The following is a 20,527-nucleotide window of genomic DNA, read 5'->3' as shown; positions in this document are numbered from 1 at the left end:
GATCTGGGTCACTACAGCTTCTAATCCAATATTAGAAGTACCAATGATCAATCTGAATAGCTCATGAAAACCTTGCTTGTCCAACACAAGCTTCATCAATGCACTTACAGGCTCAGTATATTCTGCCACTATTTGAAACAATGCTCCGTTAAAACAATAGTGGAAGTGCGCATGCCCAGAGCAAATTTACCCATGCAGGCTCTGGCAAATGTTGGGAATGTAGTCACTATCCAGTAAATGTAGATACAAATGTCTCCCATAGTGTATGATCCTTGTTTCTTGGCCATATAAGCAAAATAGTTGTGTGCCTCAGTTTCCCTTTCCATACTGCACAATAGGTTTGAAATGGTTCCTCTCATGTGAGAAGTTACAAGTCTTATTACGGCCAACAACAACGACATTTCAGAATTACAAACTCCTTTTACACACAATTCATGCTTATACATCAATGTTGACATGTTATATGGTTCTTTCCAGACATCATCACATTGTACAGTTTTATAGCTTTTGTTAACAACACATCAGTTATCACAGTTAACATCAGGAGCAAAACCAAATTCATTGCAATTGTACATTTACATTACTCTTTGTTATACCACAAGCATGACTGAACCTCCTTGAGATTCTGGCAATTTAGGGCTCAATGGCTGAGACTTTTCTTTGCACCATCAAGTTCTAATGTCCCAACTTGTCCTGTGGGGTGGAAATCTGATCTCTCTGGCTGTGTGGGCGTGCCCCCTCGCCACACTTCTAACAATGGCTACAGCTAGAGGGACTCTTTTCTTCAAGAACAACACGAAGTCTTGCAGCACCTTACAGATGAAGAGAGATTTTGGACTGTTGCAGGGGCTGGTTCCAGGCGTAGAGTCACTGGTTTGCGATTTGTAATGGCTGGTGAGGATTTGTTTAAGGTTGGCAGGCTGTCTGTAGGCGAGGACAGGCCTGCCTCCCAAGGTCTGTGACAGAGAAGGATCATTGTTCAGGATGGGTTGCAGATCACTGATGATGCGTTGGAGAGGCCTTAGGTGGGGGCTGTATGTGATGGTCAGTGGTGTTCTCTTGTTTTCCTTGCAAGGCCTGTCTTGTAGCAGGTGGCTTCTGGGTACCCGTCTGGCTCTGTCAATCTGTTTCCTCACTTCCTTAGGTGGGTATTGTAGTTTGAGGAAAGCTTGGTAAAGGTCTTGTAGATGTTTGTCTCTGTCTGATGGATCAGAGCAAATACGGTGCCCTGGATGGAAGCTGGAGGTGTGTAGATAAGCATAGCAGTCCGTGGGTTTTTGGTATAGGGTGGTATTTCTGTGACCATTGCTTATCTGCACACTAGTGTCCAGGAAGTGAATCTCTTGTGTGGACTGGTCCAGGCTAAGGTTGATGGTGGGGTGGAAATTTTTGAAATCACGGTGGAACTCTTCAAGGGTCTCTTTCCCATGGGTCCAGATGATGAAGATGTCACCAATGTAGCGCAGGTAGAGGAGGGGCACTAGGGGACGAGAACTGAGAAACTGTTGTTCCAGGTCAGCCATAAAAACGTTGGCATAATGTGGGGCCATGCAGGTGCCCATATCAGTGCCACTGATTTGAAGGTATAATTTGTCCCCAGATCTGAAATAGTTGTGGGTGAGGACAAAGTCACAAAGCTCCACCACCATTTGTGCCTCGGTCTCATCAGGGATAATGTTCCTAACAGCTTGGAGTCCATCTTCATGTGCGATATTGGTGTAAAGGGCCTCTACATCCATGGTGGCCAGGATGGTGTCTTCAGGAAGGTCACCAATGGATTGTAGTTTCCTGAGGAAGTCAGTGGTATCTCGAGGAAAGCTGGGGGTGCTGGTAGCATAGGGTCTAAGTAGAGAGTTCACATATCAACCCATCCTGAACAGCGATCTTTCACTCTCACAGACCTTGGGAGGCAGGCCTGTCCTCACCTACAGACAGCCTGCCAACCTTAAACAAATCCTCACCAGCCACTATACACCACAAACCAGTAACTCTAGGCCTGGAACCAGCCCCTGCAATGGTCCTCACTGCCACCTCTGTTCACATATCTACACCAGTGACATCATCACAGGACCTAACACCAACCATACCATCAGGGGCTCCTTTAACTGCACATCTACTAGTATAATATATGCCATCGTGTGCCAGCAATGCCCCACTGCAATTTACATTGGCCAAACTGGACAGTCTCTACGTAAAAGAATAAATGGACATAAATCAGGACATCAGGAACGGTGATGTACAGAAGCCTGTGGGGGAACACTTCAATCTCCCTGGACACTCAGTGGCAGATTTAAGGGTGACAGTCCTGAAAGAAAAAAATTTCAAAAATCAAATGGAGAGAGAAATCTCTGAGCTACAACTTATTTGCAAATTTGACTACATTAACCATGGATTAAACAGAGAGTGGGAGTGGCTCGCAGCTTACAAAGGCAGTTTCTCTGCTCTGGGTGCTAATATCTCCCCATTAGACTCTGACAAAGGCTCACATCCCCCTGTCTGATCTGACTTGTTTTTTCCTCTTTTGATAAGTACTGTTGATACTGGGCCATTTCCACCTTGCTGAATAGACCTTGTCAGCTCTGGCCCTCCCGCTTTATGGGGACCCCACTCTTTAAATACCCCTCTGAAACCACCCCCACTCATGCATCTGCTGAAGCGGGTCTTTGCCCATGAAAGGTCATGCTCCAAAATATCTGTTAGTCTGTAAGGTGCCCCAGGACGACTTGTTGTTCTCGAAGCTACAGACTAACACGGCTCCTCTCTGATAGTGGCTACAGTGTCTGGAGATGGGACGTTCCTCGCCATCTCCTGCTTCCTAGAGAAATAAACTGCACAGCTGTTCTGCTCTTAGCACTCAATTTCTACTCTGAACCTGAGACCCATTCTTAGAACAGCAGCGTGGAACAGAGCGACACTCCCAGGGAGCTGGTCACACACAGCCACTTGCTCATTATAGGGAGGCTCCAATTCAGTGCAAATTCTATGCTTTTTGCATAGACACACAGGACCCATTTTGTGGCACCTGCCTAGAGAAATTCTTTACAGGGATGTCCTTGCCCCTACCTAGGGTGACCCTATATCCCTGTCCCAAATACAGGACAGGGAGACTGGGGGGTGGGGGTGCAGCTCCTTGATGCTCCAGGGAGCTAGAGTGCCCCCACAGCCCCAGGAAAGCAGCAGCCATTGGAGCTCCCCAACCAGAGCTCCAGGAAAGCCGCAGCTGTGGGAGCTCCCCACCTGGAGCTCCAGGGAAGTGGTGGCTGAGGAAGCTCCCAGTCCTGGGAAAGCGGCAGCTGCTTTCTGCCCCCCCAACCTCGAGGGCCTAAATACAGGACAATTAGTCCCTTTTAAAAAATAAGTAGGGACACCTTTTTGGCATCCCATATAAGGAACTGTCCTGCCTAATATGCAACAAATGGTCACCCTACCCCAGCAGACAAACTGCTTCTGTGCACAGACAACGGCTGATCACTTTGTGCTATTTTAAATAAATTACGCCCTTCAGGCACACTCCTTCGAGAAGCTGTTCACAGGCAATTGCTTGCTCCTAGCAGACAATGGGTCAGACTTACCTCTTCTCTTTGCTGGATTCAAAACACTAGCCTGAACTTCTTCCCTAACACAAACTTGACCCTTTTCCTTAGGTAGGATTTTTAACTTGATGTTCAACTTCAATGTCTCCAAAGTAACCTTTCCCTGGCTACTGAAACCTTCCTATCACTGGTCTAATTTTAAGCTCCCTTTTGGGACACCAGAAGTCACATGCAGGTATATCACTCAGCGACACGCAGCTTGACTTTTGCAGGCACACATCTAGAGGAACTTTCCCCTTGGCTATAGCAATGCTGGTTAGCTACAGAAAACTGCTTAGCGCTACACACATTCCATTCAAAAATCTCCCTGTTAACTATAGGCAATACAGACAAGAAGAGTTATATACACACTCATTTTCAGACATACCCAATGTGTGACAATCAGAGCCCATTCCAGAATAGTTACACACTGGATTTCCAGGGGGACTGCAGCTCTCACTTCTCCTGCAATGGCTTTGACTGCACATTCCACGACTGGAAGTTCAGGTTTTAACGTCTCCATAACTCAGGCATGCTCTGCCTTTTTCCAGTTCGGCTTTTTCCCTTTCCCCTTAAATTCAGGTTTCCTAGTTTTAGTCAATAACCCAACTCCAACCTTATTTCTTCCAACTCGATCGTTCTTTCATCAGCCTTTGCTTTTGCATGCCACCATGCCCACAACAAAGAATGAAGTTCCCCATCTGTAGCTTCTTTGCTAAAGGAAATTTTTCTTTCACTGTATCTCTCTTCCAGGACTTGTGAACCCATTGCAACTGCACTTTAACCAAAACTCTCTCAAAACCCAAAAGTCAAATTTAGAACAGCATGGGGGTCTTGAGCTCGCAATTGACCATGTTGTGTGGATTCAAGCACTTATGCCACTGTAATATGATACTTTCACAGGCCTTGGGAGGCAGACCAGTCCTTGCCTACAGATAACCTGCCGACCTGAAGCAAATCCTAACCAGCAACTATACACCGCACCACAGTCACTCTAACTCAGGGACCCATCCATGCAACAAACCTCGTTACCAGCTCTGCCCACATATGTACACCAGCAACACCATTACAGAACCTAACCAGATCAGCCACACCATCATGGGTTCATTCAGCTGCACATCTACCAATATAAATTTATGCCATCATGTGCCAGCAATGCCCCTCTGCTATATACATCGGATGAACTGGACAGTCTCTACGTAAAATAATAAACGCACACAAATCAGATATCAGAAATGGCAATATACAAAAACCCGTAGGAGAGCACTTCAATCTCCCAGGCCACACAGTAGCAGACTTAAAAGCAGCTATCCTACAGCAAAAAATTTCAGGACCAGACTCCAAAGAGAAATTTCTGAGCTACAATTCATCTGCAAATTCGACGCCCTCAGCTCAGGCTTAAACAAAGACTGCGAATGGCTGGCTAAATACAAAAGCAGCTTCCCCTCCCTTGGTGTTCACACCTCCAGATCAACTGCTGGTAGTAAGCCTCACCCTTGCTGACTGAGCTAACCTTGTTATCCCCACCCTTGCTCTGGCTTATTTATACCTGGCCCTGCAGATTTCCAAGACCAGCATCTGATGAAGTGAGTCTGTGCTCACAAAAGCTCATGCTCAAAACTTTTCTGTTAGTCTATAAGGTGCCACAGGACCCTTCGTTGCTGTAATATGATAGTGTTTCTGAGCACAGCTACAGAAATCAATCCAGGGTATGTTTGCTTAAAACCAGGCCACTTACAGCCCTCAGCCACAAAAGCACCTCTGCCGGCCCCACTGGCCAGCCAGAAGTCACACAAGCAAACCCACAGACTTCCTGGCTGCTATATCAGCCCAGACCAACAACTCCAAACTCAGGTGAGAGATTACTAAACCTATTTCACCCAATCCACACAGATTCTTCCAGGCCCCAAAGGGTCCAGCCACAGTCCCTGGTCAAGCTACACTTGAATCTTACTCAAAACAACACACTTACTACTCCCTCAGACCTAAACACCTAAAGGTTTATTTACAAAGCAAGAAAGAACAGGGTTGGGGAGAAAAATTGTTAACAAGATACTTTATATACATTAACTACAGCTATTGAAGCAAGCCAGCAATATTCTATGCTCACCCTTGAAAGTCTCTGAAAGTCCACCCCATAAGGGGTAAAATACCAGGTCACATAGATTTAGTTACTGGAAAATTGTAGATCTGGTCAGCTGGGGTCAGCATGCTGGAACACGGAACCAGAATAGAAACAAAAGACAGAAGACAAAAGACTTTTGCCCCTCAAGATGGATGTTACTATGTCCACTCCATAGTTTTTTCTCACGTCCAGACAAAGCCCTTTCTCCTTCCCATCAGGCCCTTGAGGCTCAATGCCATCTGACCCAGGTGAGCCACTGTGGCAAAATGCCATTGGTCACTGGTTTTGCCAGCACACCCCAGACATTTACGTGGCAGGTGGAATGGTTGTCTGAGCATCTGATTTCAATTCCTTTGCTCAGCCCAGGTCACCTGACCACCGGGCTGCATTCCATCGACAAGTCCCACATTTCTGAGCTGTGGATTTGGCTGTCTGAGCCTTTGTTCATACTCCATTCTTCCTCGCTGGGGTGGAGATCCGCCTCCCATTGTGAATCTTAGCAATGAAGCATTTCTAATACAGCTACAGAGCTAAAATCTACAACTTTACCTATAAACACGATACAGTAGCATACACAGATTCAGGGCCTCCTCAGCTTTCATTAGACACATCACACTGATCCCCCAGCACACCATTTGGGGCCAATAGATACAATGGACACATAAAATAGCTTCCATACCCAATATAAAGATCCAGTCATGTGACAAGCCTCATCAAAACATTTCATTGTAATAACACCACAGAAAGAAACGTAACAAGGAAGCTGGAATAAAATGAAATGAGGATGTTGAACAAAATGCCTCATTTCGACTATGAATAATTTTGAAATTTTTCAATCAATAATTTCATTAGAATTTACATACCCCCTTGAAACATTTTTGATTTTGATGAAACTGCATTTTCCAACAAAAGCCTGTTCCAGCAAAACTTTTTCATCTGCTTAGGAAAGCCGACTTTGGCAAAAGCTGTGGAGAAAATAATTTTTGGCAACTCCTGCTGGAAAACAGTGCTTTGATGGAAAAGGAGAATATTTCACTTCATCTCTTTTCCTCCTCCCAAAGAAACTTAGCACTAGTCTCATTTTTATCTCTGGAATTGAACATTAATACTCAATAGCAATTGCATAATTCGATAATTTCACAACAGTATAGAATAAAGTGCAATATTTTATAGGAACAAAAATGTAACAGATTCATAGATCTTAAAATCAGAGTTAGAAGGGACCCCAAACGTCCCCTCAAAACCCTTCATAACCTTCCATAGCAGTGCAAAATTTGCTGCATCTAAACCACCCAAGACAGGTGGCTCTTTGTCCTCCTGTCGAAAAGCTCCAGTGACAGAGATCCTACAACCTCCCCAACAAGGTTCTCTCTAAGCTGCATGGGCACACGGCTGCTTAATAAGCCCCACGCAGGGGCTCAGGGCTGCCACACACAGAGCTGCTGTAGCTGGGCAGAGAGGTCCCTCTCTCCCAGCCCCTCCCTGCTGACTCTGCTGGAGCTGGAGAGCATGTCTGTCCACCAGCCTGGGCACCTGCTTGATATCGTCACAGGATCAGGAGGGAATGTCAGAGCCCATGACAAGACACTCACCTCCCCGAACTGGCCTTCTCCAAGTTTCTCCTTGAAGGTTAATAGTTTCCTAGGGAACTCTTCCACAGCCACCTCTTTGCCTGAGAGCAGATCCATAGTGATGGCAGGCACAGAGTAGGTGTTGCTGCCCGTCACCCCTTGCAGGTTCACAATGTCAGCCTCCGCATAATGGGGGACTCCCTCAGGGCCATTTGGCTGGGCAGCTTTGTTTACACCACTGCAGCCTGGGGAGAGAAGAGCACAAGAACATCTCTGCTTCTCAGCATCTGTCCCATGGAGCTCAGGTCACACAGAGAACGTCCTGGGCCGTCTGCTTTCCCAGATGCTGGAGAGGACAGACCAGCTTAAAGGAGCTGGAGACCTGGACAGTCTTCTCAGCTCCGTGAAAGGTTGCTCCAAGTTTTCAGGCACGGTTATGACTGGTTCAGTGGGTGACATCAGGGAAACCAACAGCATCCTCATTCAGAACTTGTCTCCCCTGCTCAGAAGGTGTCACCGAACTCTCCAAAGGGATGACTGGGAGCAGTTCTAGTTGCTCCTTCCCATGCAACTGACTTTTCATCTGTCAATATTAAGTTGCAATCTGACGATATACTGCCCATTCCCCTAGCCTGTAAAGTTTTCTGAAGAGAGGCTAGCAGACAGGGCACTGCGATTCAGGAAACATGTCCTGTGCCTGACTCTGATGGTGGGTGATCTTTATTAATCACCTGGATGAGGGGATGGATTATACCCTCAGCAAATTTGCAGATGACACTAAACAAGAGGGAAAGGTTGATATGCTGGAAGGTCAGGACAGGGTCCAGGGAGACCTGAACAAATTGGAGGATTGGGCCAAGGAAATCTGATAAGGTTCAACAAAGACAAGTGCAGAGTCCAGCTCTTAGGATGGAGGAATCCCAAGTACTGCTACAGGCTGGGGACCAACTGGCTAAGTAGCAGTTCTGTAGAAGAGGAGCTGGGGATTACAGTGGACAAGAAGCTGGATATGACCCAACAGCGTGCCCTGGTATCCAAGAAGGTTAATGGCATATGGGGGTGCATTAGGAGGAGAAATGCCAGCAGATCTAAGGAAGTGAGTATTCCCCTTCATTTGGCAGCAGTGAGGCCACATTTGATGCACTGTGTCCAGTTCCGGGCCTCCCAGTACAGAAAGGACGTGGACGCACTGGAGAGCGTCCAGTGCAGAGTGATAAAAATAATCAGGGGGCTGGAGCACATGACCTATAAGGAGAGGCTGAGGGATTTGGGCTTCATTTAGTCTACAGAAGAGAAGAGTGAGGAGGAGTTTGTTACCAGTCTTCAACTACCTGAAGGGGGGTTCCGAAGAGGATGAAGCCAGGCTGTTCTGAATGGTGACAGATGGCAGAACAAGGAGCAATGGTCTCAAGTTGTGGTGAGGGGGGTCTAGGTGGGATATTAGGAAAAACTATTTCACTAGGAGGGTGGTGAAGCTCTGGAATGGGTTACACCTTGGGAGATGGTAGAATCTTCTTCCCTAGAGGTCTTTAAGTTACAGCTTGACAAAGTCCTGGCTGGGATGATTTAATTGGGGTGACTCCTGCCAGAGGCTGGAGGCTGGCACACGCAGCCAGATGAGGTAGGTAGGCTAAAGGGGCTGGCTGTGGATGCACTGTAGGGAAGGGGACTCCCTAGTAAGAGGGACAGAATCATCCATCTGCTGTCCAGACCTGGAATCCCAGAAAGTTTGTGTTTACCAGGAGCTAGAATCCAGGATGTGATGGAGTCTTTTCCAAAAATCATCAAACCTGTGGATTATTACCCCTTCCTACTTCTCCAGGTAGGAACTAATGACACAGCAAAGAATAACCTTGAGTAGATCACCGCGGATTATGTAACTCTGGGAAGAAGTATCAAGGCATGTACAGCACAAGCAGTGTTCTCGTCCATCCTACGTGTTGAAGGAAGGGGTCCGAGTAGAGATTGTCCAATCATGGAAGTAAATGGGTAGTTGCGCAGGTGATGTCAGAGAGAGGACTTTGGTTTCTTCAACCATAGGATTCTGGTTTAGGAACAAGGATTGCTAGGAAGAGATGAGATCCACCTAATGAAGAGAGGAAAGAGCATCTTTGCGGGCAGGCTTGCAAAGCTAGATTCATCAGGGGACCATGACATAAGCCCTGAGGTAAGTGGGGAAGGAAGAAGCAACAACAAAGGAGAATGCCTGATTCAGAAGGAGAAAGTAGCCAACCAACCAATTATCTAAATGCAAGAAGCCTGGGAAACAAAGAGAAAGAACTAGAGGCCCTGGCAGAGTCAAAAATGCATGAGGAGGCTGGAATAACGGAGACTTGGTGGGATGAGACACACAACCGGAGCAGTGTCATGGAAGGGTATAAAGAACAGGCAGGGGAAAAAAAAAGGAGGAGAAGTTGCACTGTGTGTGAGAGAGCAGTATGATTGCTCAAACCTCTGGTATATGGAGAGAGAAAAGTCAGTTGAGTGTCTTTGGGTTAAGCTCAGAGGCAGAAGCAACGGAGGTGATGCTGTGGTTGGTGTCTGCTATAGGCCACCAGACCAGGTAGATGAGGTAGACGAGGATTTCTTCAGATAACTTAAAGAAGCTTCCAGATCACAGGCCCTGGTTCTCATGGGAGACTTTAACCACCCAGACATTTGTTGGGAGACCAATACAGCAGCATACAGACAGTCCAGGAAGTTTTTGGAGAATGTTGGGGATAACTTCCTGGTACAAGGAACTGACCAGGGGCTGTGTGCAGCTTGACCTGATACTCACAAAAAGGAAAGAACTAGTAGGAGAAGCAGAAGTGGGTGGCAACCTGGGCTACAGTGATGACTGAATGGTAGACTTCAGGATTCTGACAGAAGGAAGAAAAGTGAGCAGTAAAATACAGGCTCTTGATTTCAGAAGAGCAGACTTTGACTCCATGAGACAACTGATGGGCAGGATCCCCTGGGAAATGGATATGAAGCAGAAAACAGTTCAAGAGAAGTGGCAGTATTTTAAAGAAGTCTTATTGAAGGCACAGGAACAAAACATCCTCATGCGCAGTAAGAAAAGCAAACATGGCAGGCAACCAGCTTGGTTCCTAAGGGAAATCCTTGGTTAGCTTAAACTCAAAAGGTATGCACATAAGAAGTGGAAACTTGGACAGATGAATACAGAAGAGTATAAATATACGGCTGGAGAATGCCGGGGAGTAATCGGAAAAGTGAAAGCACAACTGGAATTGCAGCTGCCAAGGAATGTGAAGGGCAACAAGCAGGGTTTCTACAGGCATGTTAACAATAGGAGGATTATCAGGGAGGGTGTAGAGTTGCTACTGGAGGAGGGAGGTAACCAGATGACAGATGATGCAGGTAAAGCTGAATGACTCAATGCTTTTTTTTGCCTCCATCTTCACAGACAAGATCAGTTCCCAAACTATGATACTAGGCAATGCAGTATCGAGAGAACTACAGATGGGTCAGCCTTACCTCAGTCCTCAGAAAAATCATGGAGAGGATCCTCAAGGAATCCATTTTGAAGCACTCGGAAAAGGAGAAAGTGATCAAGAGGAGTCAACATGGATTCACCAAGGGCAAGTCGTGCCTGACCAACCTGATTAGCTTCTATGATGAGGTAATGGGCTCTGTGGACATGGGGAAGTCAATGGATGTGATACACCTTGACTTCAGCAAAGCTTTTGATACAGTCTCCCACAACATTCTTGCTCACAAGATAAGGAAGTATGGATTGGATATGTGGACTGTAAGGTGGATAGCGAGCTCGATTGACAAACAGGCCCTAAGGGTAGTGGTCGACGGCTCAGTGTCTGGTTGACAGTCAGTTTCAAGAGGAGTGCCTCAAGGATTGGTTCTAGGGCCAGCATTGTTCAACATGTTTATTAGTGACCTGGATGAGGGGATGGATTGCACCCTCAGCAAATTTGCAGATGATACTAAGCGAGGGATAGGGTCCAGAGTGACCTAGACAAATTGGAGGATTGGGCCAAAAGAAATCTGATGAGGTTCATCAAGGAGAAGTGCAGAGTCCTGCACTTGGGATGGAAGAATGCCAAGCGTTGTTACAGGCTGGGGACCGGGTGGCTAACAAGCAGTGCAGCAGAGAAAGACCTGGGGATTACAGAGGATGAGAGGCTGGATCTGAGTCAACAGTGTGGCTTTGTAGCCAAGGAGGCAAACGGCATATTGGAGGGCATTAGGGCAAGCATTTCCAGCAGATCTAGACAAGTTATTATTTCCCTCTACTTGTCACTGATGAGGCCACATCTGGAGTATTACATCCAGTTCTGGGCCCCCAAGTATAGAAAGGATGTGGATGTGCTGGAGCAGGTTCAGCGGAGGGCAATAAAAATGATTGGGGGCTGAAGTACATGACCTATGAGGAGACTGAGCGATATGAGCTGATGTAGTTTGCAGAAGAGAAGAGTAAGGGGAAATTTGATAGCAGCCTTCAGCTTCCTGAAAGGGGGATCTACAGAGGATGGAGAGAGACTGTTCTCAGGGGTGACAGATGGCAGAACAAGGAGCAATCGTCTGAAGTTACAGAGGGAGAGGTGTAGGTTGGATATTAGGAAAAGCTATTTCCCCAGGAGGGTGGTGAAGCACTGGGATGTGTTACCGAGAAAGGTGGTGGATTCTCCATCCCTGGAGGTTTTTAAGTCCCGGCTTGACATAGTCCTGGCTGGGATGCTTTAATTAGGGTTGATCCTGCTTAAGTCAGGGGACTAGACTAGATGACCTCCTGTGCTCCCCTCCAGCCCTAGGAGCCTGTGATTCTGTGAAGGTGTGGGTCTCCCAGCCAAGGTACTGGAGCTTCTGTGCCTCTCCTGATGCCCCCTTGTGGACACCAGGCAGCAGACCAGGTGTGGGCACACCAGTGGCCTGGCTGGGAGGACAGCACCTGTAAGAAATGTAAGTTACTTTTGCCCTTGCTGGGAAGAGTCTCTGACTTAGGGCGCTGGGACTTAGTTTACTAACACACTGCGCATGGTGAGGGCAAATGGAAATTTTGTAATCAAATAAAATTTGCTGGTTGAAATTTAACCTCAGTCAGTACTTCAGTTGAGTTGGTCCTTTAGTTGGTCCTGCTTTGAGCAGGGGTTGGACTAGATGACCTCCTGAGGCCCCTTTCAATCCTAATAGTGTAGGATTCTATAATACAATCACTGCCACTGTCATGTGATGTGAAATGGTCTCACTCCACGCCCCCCAGATTACAGCCCACGTGAGGCACGGCAGCAGCATTATTAAGGCAGAACGTTTTGGCTGAAATTTCTCAGTTTTTGAGTTTGCACAGACAAAAAAATCACAATTTTTCACAATGGCACTTGTGATTATGCCCAGCCATGCACAGGAACCCAAGAGTGGCTCCACCAGGCATGGCAATGTGAGTGCATGCTCCTGGCTGGCAGGCCAAGGATGGACTGAATCCCCCTGATTACTACCAGTGGATCTCTCTGGAACTGGACCATGGTAGGCATAGCAGGAGCACCCTGCACCTCACTGTTAGCGCCAACAGGGCTTTTAGCTGCAGAACTTCCTTGGTAACTCTCACCTGCCTCTTCATCTCCTGGGGCAAATGCCGGCAGTTTGCGGATCAAACGCGAGGGCTCCTGGTAGTCTGGGCCCAGGGGAAAGATGCGGTCATAGGTGAAGTTGGACTCCTGCTCACTGGATGAGGAGGAGCGGTTGTGGTTGAACATGCTGGATTCGCTCGGCAGGGAGAGGCTCACAGTCATTTCATCATCCAGCATCCGACGAGAAGCCTGTGAGGTGGGGACACAGAAGGAGAAAGCACAGGGACATGGTAAAGGACATTCCCAACTCAGGGCACACAGATGGGCCCAAGGGACCAAAGCAGCAAAACAATCAAATGGGCCAAAATGCCAGGTTTTGCAGACAGGGCCTGAAACATAACCTTCCTGTGAGCCAGTGGAGCTGCTGCTGCTGAACAGTGTACTGAGCCATGGCAGGGTAGGGGTAGAAGTGGGCTGCTCGGGGGCCCCTTGAGGAGAAGGCTACACAATTGACTACACAATTTTATAGCCATGCAGCCTAGGCCCCACAAGCCCCAGTCAGTTGATCTGGGCCAGCTGTGGCCACGTCACGGGTCTTTTATTTCAGTGTAGACATGCCCACGGAGGCTAGATGAAATCAGTCTGCATAAGCAGGTCTGTGCATTCACCTGTGAATTTGTGGGTGGGGAAGCAAGTGGTTCACATCCCCAGCAAGGCCTCACCCTGAACAAACTTTGTTACTCAGGATCATGGCGACAGCATCAGTGGGTCCGACACACAGCACACGGGAATGAACCTAGGGCTGACAGCCTCTAGGGTCTTCTCACCTTCTCCAGCATCTTCTGCCAGAACTGCCTCCAGAGGATGATGACAATGATGGCCACCAGGATGAAGATGATGGCCACCAGGCAGCCAATGAGGATGCGTGTGTTGCTGTCATCCACCTTGAGAGTTGGATCTGCCAGCAGGTGAGAGACAGCAGGAGTCAGTCGTATGGGGGGTTGGGTTTAACTTGGGTTCTCATTGGAAAAGTAGACCTGGTGTGACGATATCCCTGGGGGTCTCTCACACGTTCTGCTAGTGACACGAAGCAAACCTCTCCAGGTGCTGCTATCACTCAGTGCAGTTGCATTTGTAGGCACCCCCCACCCACACTGCTAACCTGCATGAATGTGCCCCAAGCCACTCACAAGTCACACGATGAGGGGCACTAAACAGATCCCCTCAGCTCCCAGCTTTGTACCTCAGGAATATACCGTCTTGCTCCACTAACATTTAATAATTGGGTTGACACGTCATTAATGGAAAGTGGATATACATCAGTCTTTGCAAGCCTGAGCAGATTTACCAAACACTTCAGGCAAACTCACTGATAACGATAAAGAGTAAAGCACATTTATTCACTGCTAAAGACAGGTGGGCAAAAAGTCAGAGCAGTCACCAAAACCCCCAAAGAAACACAAGCACACAGTCTAAACTTTCAACCCTGGCTGGGCAACGGCTCAATCAAGCAGTTTGTCTCACCCCGCTGGATACTGCGGTCTTAGAAGCCACACAGCAAGCCATGGAGTCAGACTTGCTAAGGCAGCAGAGGCAACACTGGCGCTCCCCACCGACAGAAAATGAGCACGGACAACAGGCACAGCCCTGCCATCCTGCAATCCAGGGCACAGTCCCCAAGCAGGAGGGCAAGATCTATACACACTGACCGATCTGTGAAGAAGAGCCACCCCACCTACAGCTATATGCAGGGATGAAATGACAATCACTCTCTTAACAAGCAAAGAGCACAAAGGAACAGGGGCTGCTACTCAGGCCATGCACAATCAGAGGGAAAAGGAGAGGTGCCAGTCCAACTAGCCTGTTAAACCCCATTGAGTGGACAGTGGCAGGTCACAGCTCTTCAAACCTTTGTCAGGGTGCCTGCAGGCTTAGGAAGGCATTGCTTGGTTTGAGCCTGGAAAGTTACCTTCACAACCATCAGGGACGGAAACGTCACCAAATCAGATTTAGGAGGACTCATCTGCAGTAGGAGGCTCACTGCACAGGACAATGTGGACTCATGGACTAGATTATACCATGGCAATGGAGGACATGAGACACATCTAACTAGAGAGACAGCAGGAACTCAGAGGCCACATATGCCTGTGAAAGGCATTTGTATGCCCATATCATTATGAAGTAGACCTTTACTGTATTTGAGTAATCTCTAGGCACTGCACAAGGCGTTACTCTCAGACTGGAGGTGATTTCTGGTGCCATTATTCTAACAGGATGGCTCGTGTGCCAGGAATTCAGATGATCTATAGGAAGTCTGCATTTTGTCCAGGGGCCAGTCCTTCCTCACAGGAATGTGCTGCCTCTGCAGACTTAATAGGGACCAAACTTGAGCCCACAGAGTATCCACATACTGCATCACACATACCGTAAGTGGTAGGCGCTACAGGTGACTCGAAAGGGCCTCTGGAGTTGTTGTACATGGCCGCATCTGAGGAACAGAATTGATGACGAATGAGTCATGTTCACATGCCTCTCTGATGGTTGTTGCAAGGGAAGAGTGGGTTGCTCCTCTGTGGCACTTGATTCACGTCACAGAGCACCTGCTCATCTCTGCCTGGCTCCGGCAAAGATTCCTAGCCCTCTCCTGTCCAGATTACCACAACTCAGCCCAGTCTGAATCCTAAGTCTCCCAGCAAAGGAACACCACTAGGTGCAGTGTGCTGGCAAACATTCCCATCGTACAGTGCTTGCTTTAACAAACACCCAAGACTCCTGCTCTTCTCTCACACCCTGCTCCTCCACAGGATGGGCACTCTAATTACTAGTACCACAGCAGTCCCAGTACTCTCTGTCCATGGGCAGACAGGGAACTGCTCTTCTCTCTGCCTCCGGACACTGGAGCAGGGGGACGGTCCGCAGAGCAGAAACGTGAGAAATCCCAAGCCAGTAAAAGGAAATAGATGCATTTGCAAATGTGATCGGACCAAGGAACTCACTGGGGCTGAGAATTCAACTGGATCCGAAAGGGACTGGATATTTCCATGGCTATCAGGATTACTGAGAGTTACCATAACTAATGATAAACATTTGGGAACAGACACTGACCCTCCTGCTTCTGAGTGTAAGCCAGCTGCTGGCGTAACCAGGATGAGACCTAACATGCATGCAAGTTACCCCACATGGCTACAGCTGCACCTGGTGCTGGCCACTGTCAGAAGCGCCTGAGGTACAATACAGTCTGACAGTGCTGATGGAAGGGCACCCCTTGGCACTCTCTGGCCCTAGGACTCCCTTGCCCCGACAAGGAAACCGTGGCCCTTTGCTAGTACCTGACTGGAATGTGATCTCACTGAACATCATCCAGGTGTCGGCAAAGTAATACTGGCACTTGATGGCGCTGGCCATGCGGTGAAGCAAGGGCACAGTGACAAACCGCGCGCTGGGGTTGACATCATCCAGCACCAGCACAGAGGAGACGGTGTTGGGCTCCCACTCGTTGGCATCAGAGCGGAAGTAGCACTGGACTTCCTTGAAGATCTTCACCCCCTTGGCAAACATGTTGTTACAGTGCACCTGCATGGTGGGAACAGAGTCCCTGGTCAGCTCAAAACCAGCACAGGCTGGAGGCTCCCACATCCCAGTGCAGCTCCACAGGAATGAGGGACCCTGGGAGAGTTACACAGAGAACACTGCGTTCATGGCGCCCTGCCCTGGGTGGTACCCTCACCAAGAGCCCTAGCTGGGGGTGGGCAGGCGTTTCCGTAGCATGTGTCCTAGAGCGCGTCCGAGAGCCTTCACGCTGGCTGAGGTCACGACCAGAGAGTGTCTTTGGCCTCATTCCATTCACAAGCTGACACCCATCGAAACTTGGGGATTACGGAGACAAGACCCATGGGCAGGGACAGTAAATGGGGCAGCACATCGTGCTGACTTCTGCTCTAGCTGGGGGTGCTTGACCCCCCCCATACACCCCAGGCCCCATCCCCACTCCACACCTGCCTGCCACACCCTGTCTCATTCCACTCCCTTCCTGCAGCGTGCCGCATCCGCACCCCTCCCTCCTCTTCCTGGAGCCTCTGAACGCGGCGTAACAGCTGTTTTGCAGTGGGGGAAGGCACTGGGGGGCAAAGAGGGGAGCATACAGTCGGAGACTTTAGGGCAGCAGTCCAGGCTGAGCAGAGCTGGAGCTGATGGCCAGGGCTGAGGAAACCTGCTGGGGTTGTGAGGGCAGTGGAGCATGCATAGAGAGAGCGAGAAGGCGGTCTCATGTTCTCTCTCTCCGATACAGGGCCCTCCCGATGTAGGGTAGACTACATCCTAAACACCCAAGGCCTGGCGTGGGCACTTTGCAAGGCATATGCCAAAGTCAGAGCCCTTGTGCTTTTCTTGAACGTGCCTTCTGCAGCCAAGCATGCACTGTGAGAGACAGGCACAAGCAGCCATCCCTGATGTTACCCAGACAGATGCCTCGGAGACACAGACCTTCATGGCGGTGAAGTTTCTGATACGATCAAATTCAAACATGATTTCAATGTAACCCCCAGCAGCGCTCTCGTTGCGCCACCCCACGTAGTCATAGCCAGGCCACATGTGGTACTCGTGGGTCTGTGTGAAGTCATCCAGGCCAGAAACGCCATCTGTCAGCTGGCCCAGTCCCTCTGTCATGCTGCCAGACACCAAGGAAAGATACAAGGAGCATCAGTCTTTTCTGGAGTCCACAAAGAAATCCTCCTGCTCTCTGCCTCCCACCTGTCCCCATCCCACAGACACTGGGGCAGCGTACAACAGATGGACGTCTCTCATGGACGCCTTAAAAACTGGAGAGTAACAGCGAGGCACCGTGTTAGTCTGTACTCTGACAAAACAAAACAGCAGTCATGTAGCACTTTAAAGAATAACAAAATGATTTGTTAGGTGATGAGCTTTTGTGGGACAGACCCACTGCTTCAGACCTCTGTACTGTATATCTGGGTCTGATCTGGGTTTGGACTGGAAACGCTGTAGATCTGAAGAAGTGGAGCTGTCCCACAAAAGCTGATCACCTAACAAATCATTTTGTTCGTCTTTAAAGTGCTACATGACTGCTCGTTTGTTTTGTTAAAAACTGGAGGTTTTGTCCCCATGAAACTAACTCTCCTTCCTCATGGACTCCCCTGAGAGCCACTGCAGCCCATCTCAACAACAAAGAGCTTTGGCAGCGCTAGGCAATCTTCGCTGCGTTAGTACTGTCAAGGTGCTTAGGAGTGCTTGGCCTCACACACTCGTTTGTGTGCTGTTAAAGAACCTGGATGGGCAGGGGGAGGCAGGGTGGGTGGGACAGACGGACTAGAACTTTCAAACCGGGAAGTCTCAAGGTGGGCCCCTAAATAAACAGAACCTGATCCTGAGAAGTGCTCAGCACCCACTGCTCCCAATCTGTCCACAGGTCTCACTGCTACTGGGTGTGAGGTGCTCCTGCCTTGGTAGGGTCGCTGCTTTGTGCTGGAATATGCACCCAGTGGTTTGCAGGAGCCATTAGTATGGATGTTAATGGCACTGGTGTCTTGGCCTTAGGGAAGGGATCACCAGAGCACTGGTTTGGGCTGCAAAGAGCCCATTTTGGGAATTACACTGACTTTGTCACCAGGTGTGAGCTAGGAGGGGACAAGGTTCCCTTTGGGATATGCAGTAAACTCCCAGGAGGAATCACAGGATCAGCTTGAATTTAAGGGACCCTATACGGCAGAAAACCACTACTAACTCCACTTCATGGTGATCTCAGGGGGCTGATTCAGTCACATAGGGGGTTCTCAAGGCCCCCAACACCTCTTCCAGGGTCTTCCCACAGTTTCCCAAAGCATCCAACAACATGGCCTGAACTCCATGTCATCTCCAGGAACTGTAGCTATTTTTCTCAGCAAGAGACAGCAACTTGTGCTGAACAGCTCCTTCCTTCTGCGCTTATGGCAAGGAAAATACGGTATTTTGTAAATGGGCAAACGAGTACATCCCTGGCCCCCCTGCCTGCAGGAGCATGTTCCCCAGGGGAGCGAGAGTGCTATTAGTTTGTGGCTTAAATCCAGCACCTTAGGCAGGCATCCTCTGGACAAGGTTTCTACCAGGAGCTTATCACATGACAGCACCAGGGGCCACTATTGTGGAGCCCTTGGTAAAACATGGGCAGCCTGTCATTGCTGAGTCATGAAACCGTCCCCCCTTCCCAGGCAAGGAGCTTGCTGGGAACTTGCCTGTAGCCAAAAGCGCCGTCATACACGGAATCATTGAGGTAAATAACCGTGCCGCTGGGAAGGACGAACTGCTGGCCAGCAGGAGCGTTGTAGGAAACCAGCCCATCTGCCAGAGCAATCAGTGTGCAATTAGTATGCCCGCAGGTTGATAAATAGGGGAGTGAAAACTTTACACCAGCAGAGGTACGAGCATTAGTCAAGAAGTTGCAACCAGGCATTGCTACCAAGTCCTCAGGCAAACTGCCATTGTCAGATACATCCCTCACAACCAAGGCTACCAAGTCCTCAGACAAACTGCCATTGCTAACCACGGCCCATGGGCCTTTCCACAGCCAGGGCTCATAATCTCCCCCCGCCCTGCTGTCAGCCACATCCTCTATCGAGCCTACATCACTACCACCTCCCCATTGCCACCAAGAGCCCCCCAGAGATCACTCCCCCCAGTGAGCCAGGACCCCTCAAACTCCCAATACTTTCACAGCCCTTCCCCTGACAAATCACACCCTTTAACAACCCCACTGGCAGCCATGCACCCTCACAACCCCCCTCTTTGCTGCCAACACCCCCTCACCAAATCCCATGGTCAGCCAAGTCCCTCCCCACACATCCTGGGCCCCTGGCAAACTGCAGCTGCTGGCGCTGGCCCTGTGCACACCCCTCGCCAGCCACAGCCCCTCAGACACACCCATTACTACACCGCCCTTGCGAAACCAACACTGCCAAGCACAACCTTCTGCACACCTGGCCGCTGCTGCTGCCACATACCCCAACAAAGGCAGTCATGAGCCCTCCCAAGCCCACCATGGCTGTCACAGCCCCTCCAAAACCTTCTTTCCCAGACACTGCCCTTCACGCATTCCCATTAGGGCCATGGTCCCTAGCAAGCCACGCCCGCGCCCCCCGTCACGAGCCGTCCCACACCTCTTTGAAAGCCATGGCCCTTTGCATGCCCCTATTGCAAGGCCCAGCCTCTCACACTGCCTGTGAGAAAGGGGAACACTGGGAGGAAGCCAACCTGTTCCCTTCCAAGCCACACTGCCAGCCACCTCCCAAGCCACCTCTGCCTAAAGACCCATGCAGACTGGTGCATCTCCCTGGCTCACCCTCCTGTAACTCCTGGGGTGTGGTATGTCCCATGCCCCAACACAGGTCCCTCTGCCACAGCCTGCAGATCATCTCGGCCCCGCTCCGTGCTACTGCTCACCTAGCCAGGCGCAGCCGTACAGCTCCACTCGCAGGCAGACGTTCATGGAGTGGTCTGTGATGGGAATGAAGCGTATGAAGCGAGCTATTATGGGAGGCTCCAGGTCCTTGAGGACGATGTCATAGGGGTTGGTGTTCCCATCCAGCACCTGAGAACAACAGACAGTTGGTGGCAAAGGGCTCTGCTGCTGTGCAGATGAGAGAGATGGGGCAGATCTCACACCCCACAGGCACATGGCTGCAGCATCTGGACACCCCCCACAGCCCTTCCCCACCACTGGGGCAGGAAGATTTTGCACCACTC

The 20,527-nt window shown here is 49.4% G+C and overlaps 1 protein-coding gene across 2 annotated transcripts in view; it reads right to left on the bottom strand.

Annotated features, from left to right (window-relative positions):
* The window catches only part of DDR2 (discoidin domain receptor tyrosine kinase 2), a 70,586-nt gene that overhangs the window by 14,523 nt on the left and 35,536 nt on the right, over nt 1–20,527 (bottom strand). For both annotated transcript variants that reach the window (XM_075002581.1, XM_075002582.1), the window contains exons 5-12: nt 20,225–20,372; nt 19,021–19,126; nt 17,276–17,459; nt 16,123–16,366; nt 15,219–15,281; nt 13,621–13,751; nt 12,832–13,042; nt 7,290–7,513 (exon numbers count right to left, since the gene is read on the bottom strand). In XM_075002581.1, the coding sequence (XP_074858682.1) occupies nt 7,290–7,513; nt 12,832–13,042; nt 13,621–13,751; nt 15,219–15,281; nt 16,123–16,366; nt 17,276–17,459; nt 19,021–19,126; nt 20,225–20,372 (1,311 nt within the window). The remainder of the gene's footprint in view (nt 1–7,289; nt 7,514–12,831; nt 13,043–13,620; nt 13,752–15,218; nt 15,282–16,122; nt 16,367–17,275; nt 17,460–19,020; nt 19,127–20,224; nt 20,373–20,527) is intronic.

Source organism: Carettochelys insculpta, chromosome 9 (assembly GCF_033958435.1).
Source record: "Carettochelys insculpta isolate YL-2023 chromosome 9, ASM3395843v1, whole genome shotgun sequence".
Classification (NCBI taxonomy): domain Eukaryota; kingdom Metazoa; phylum Chordata; order Testudines; family Carettochelyidae; genus Carettochelys; species Carettochelys insculpta.
This window is presented reverse-complemented; position numbering and strand designations above follow the sequence as displayed.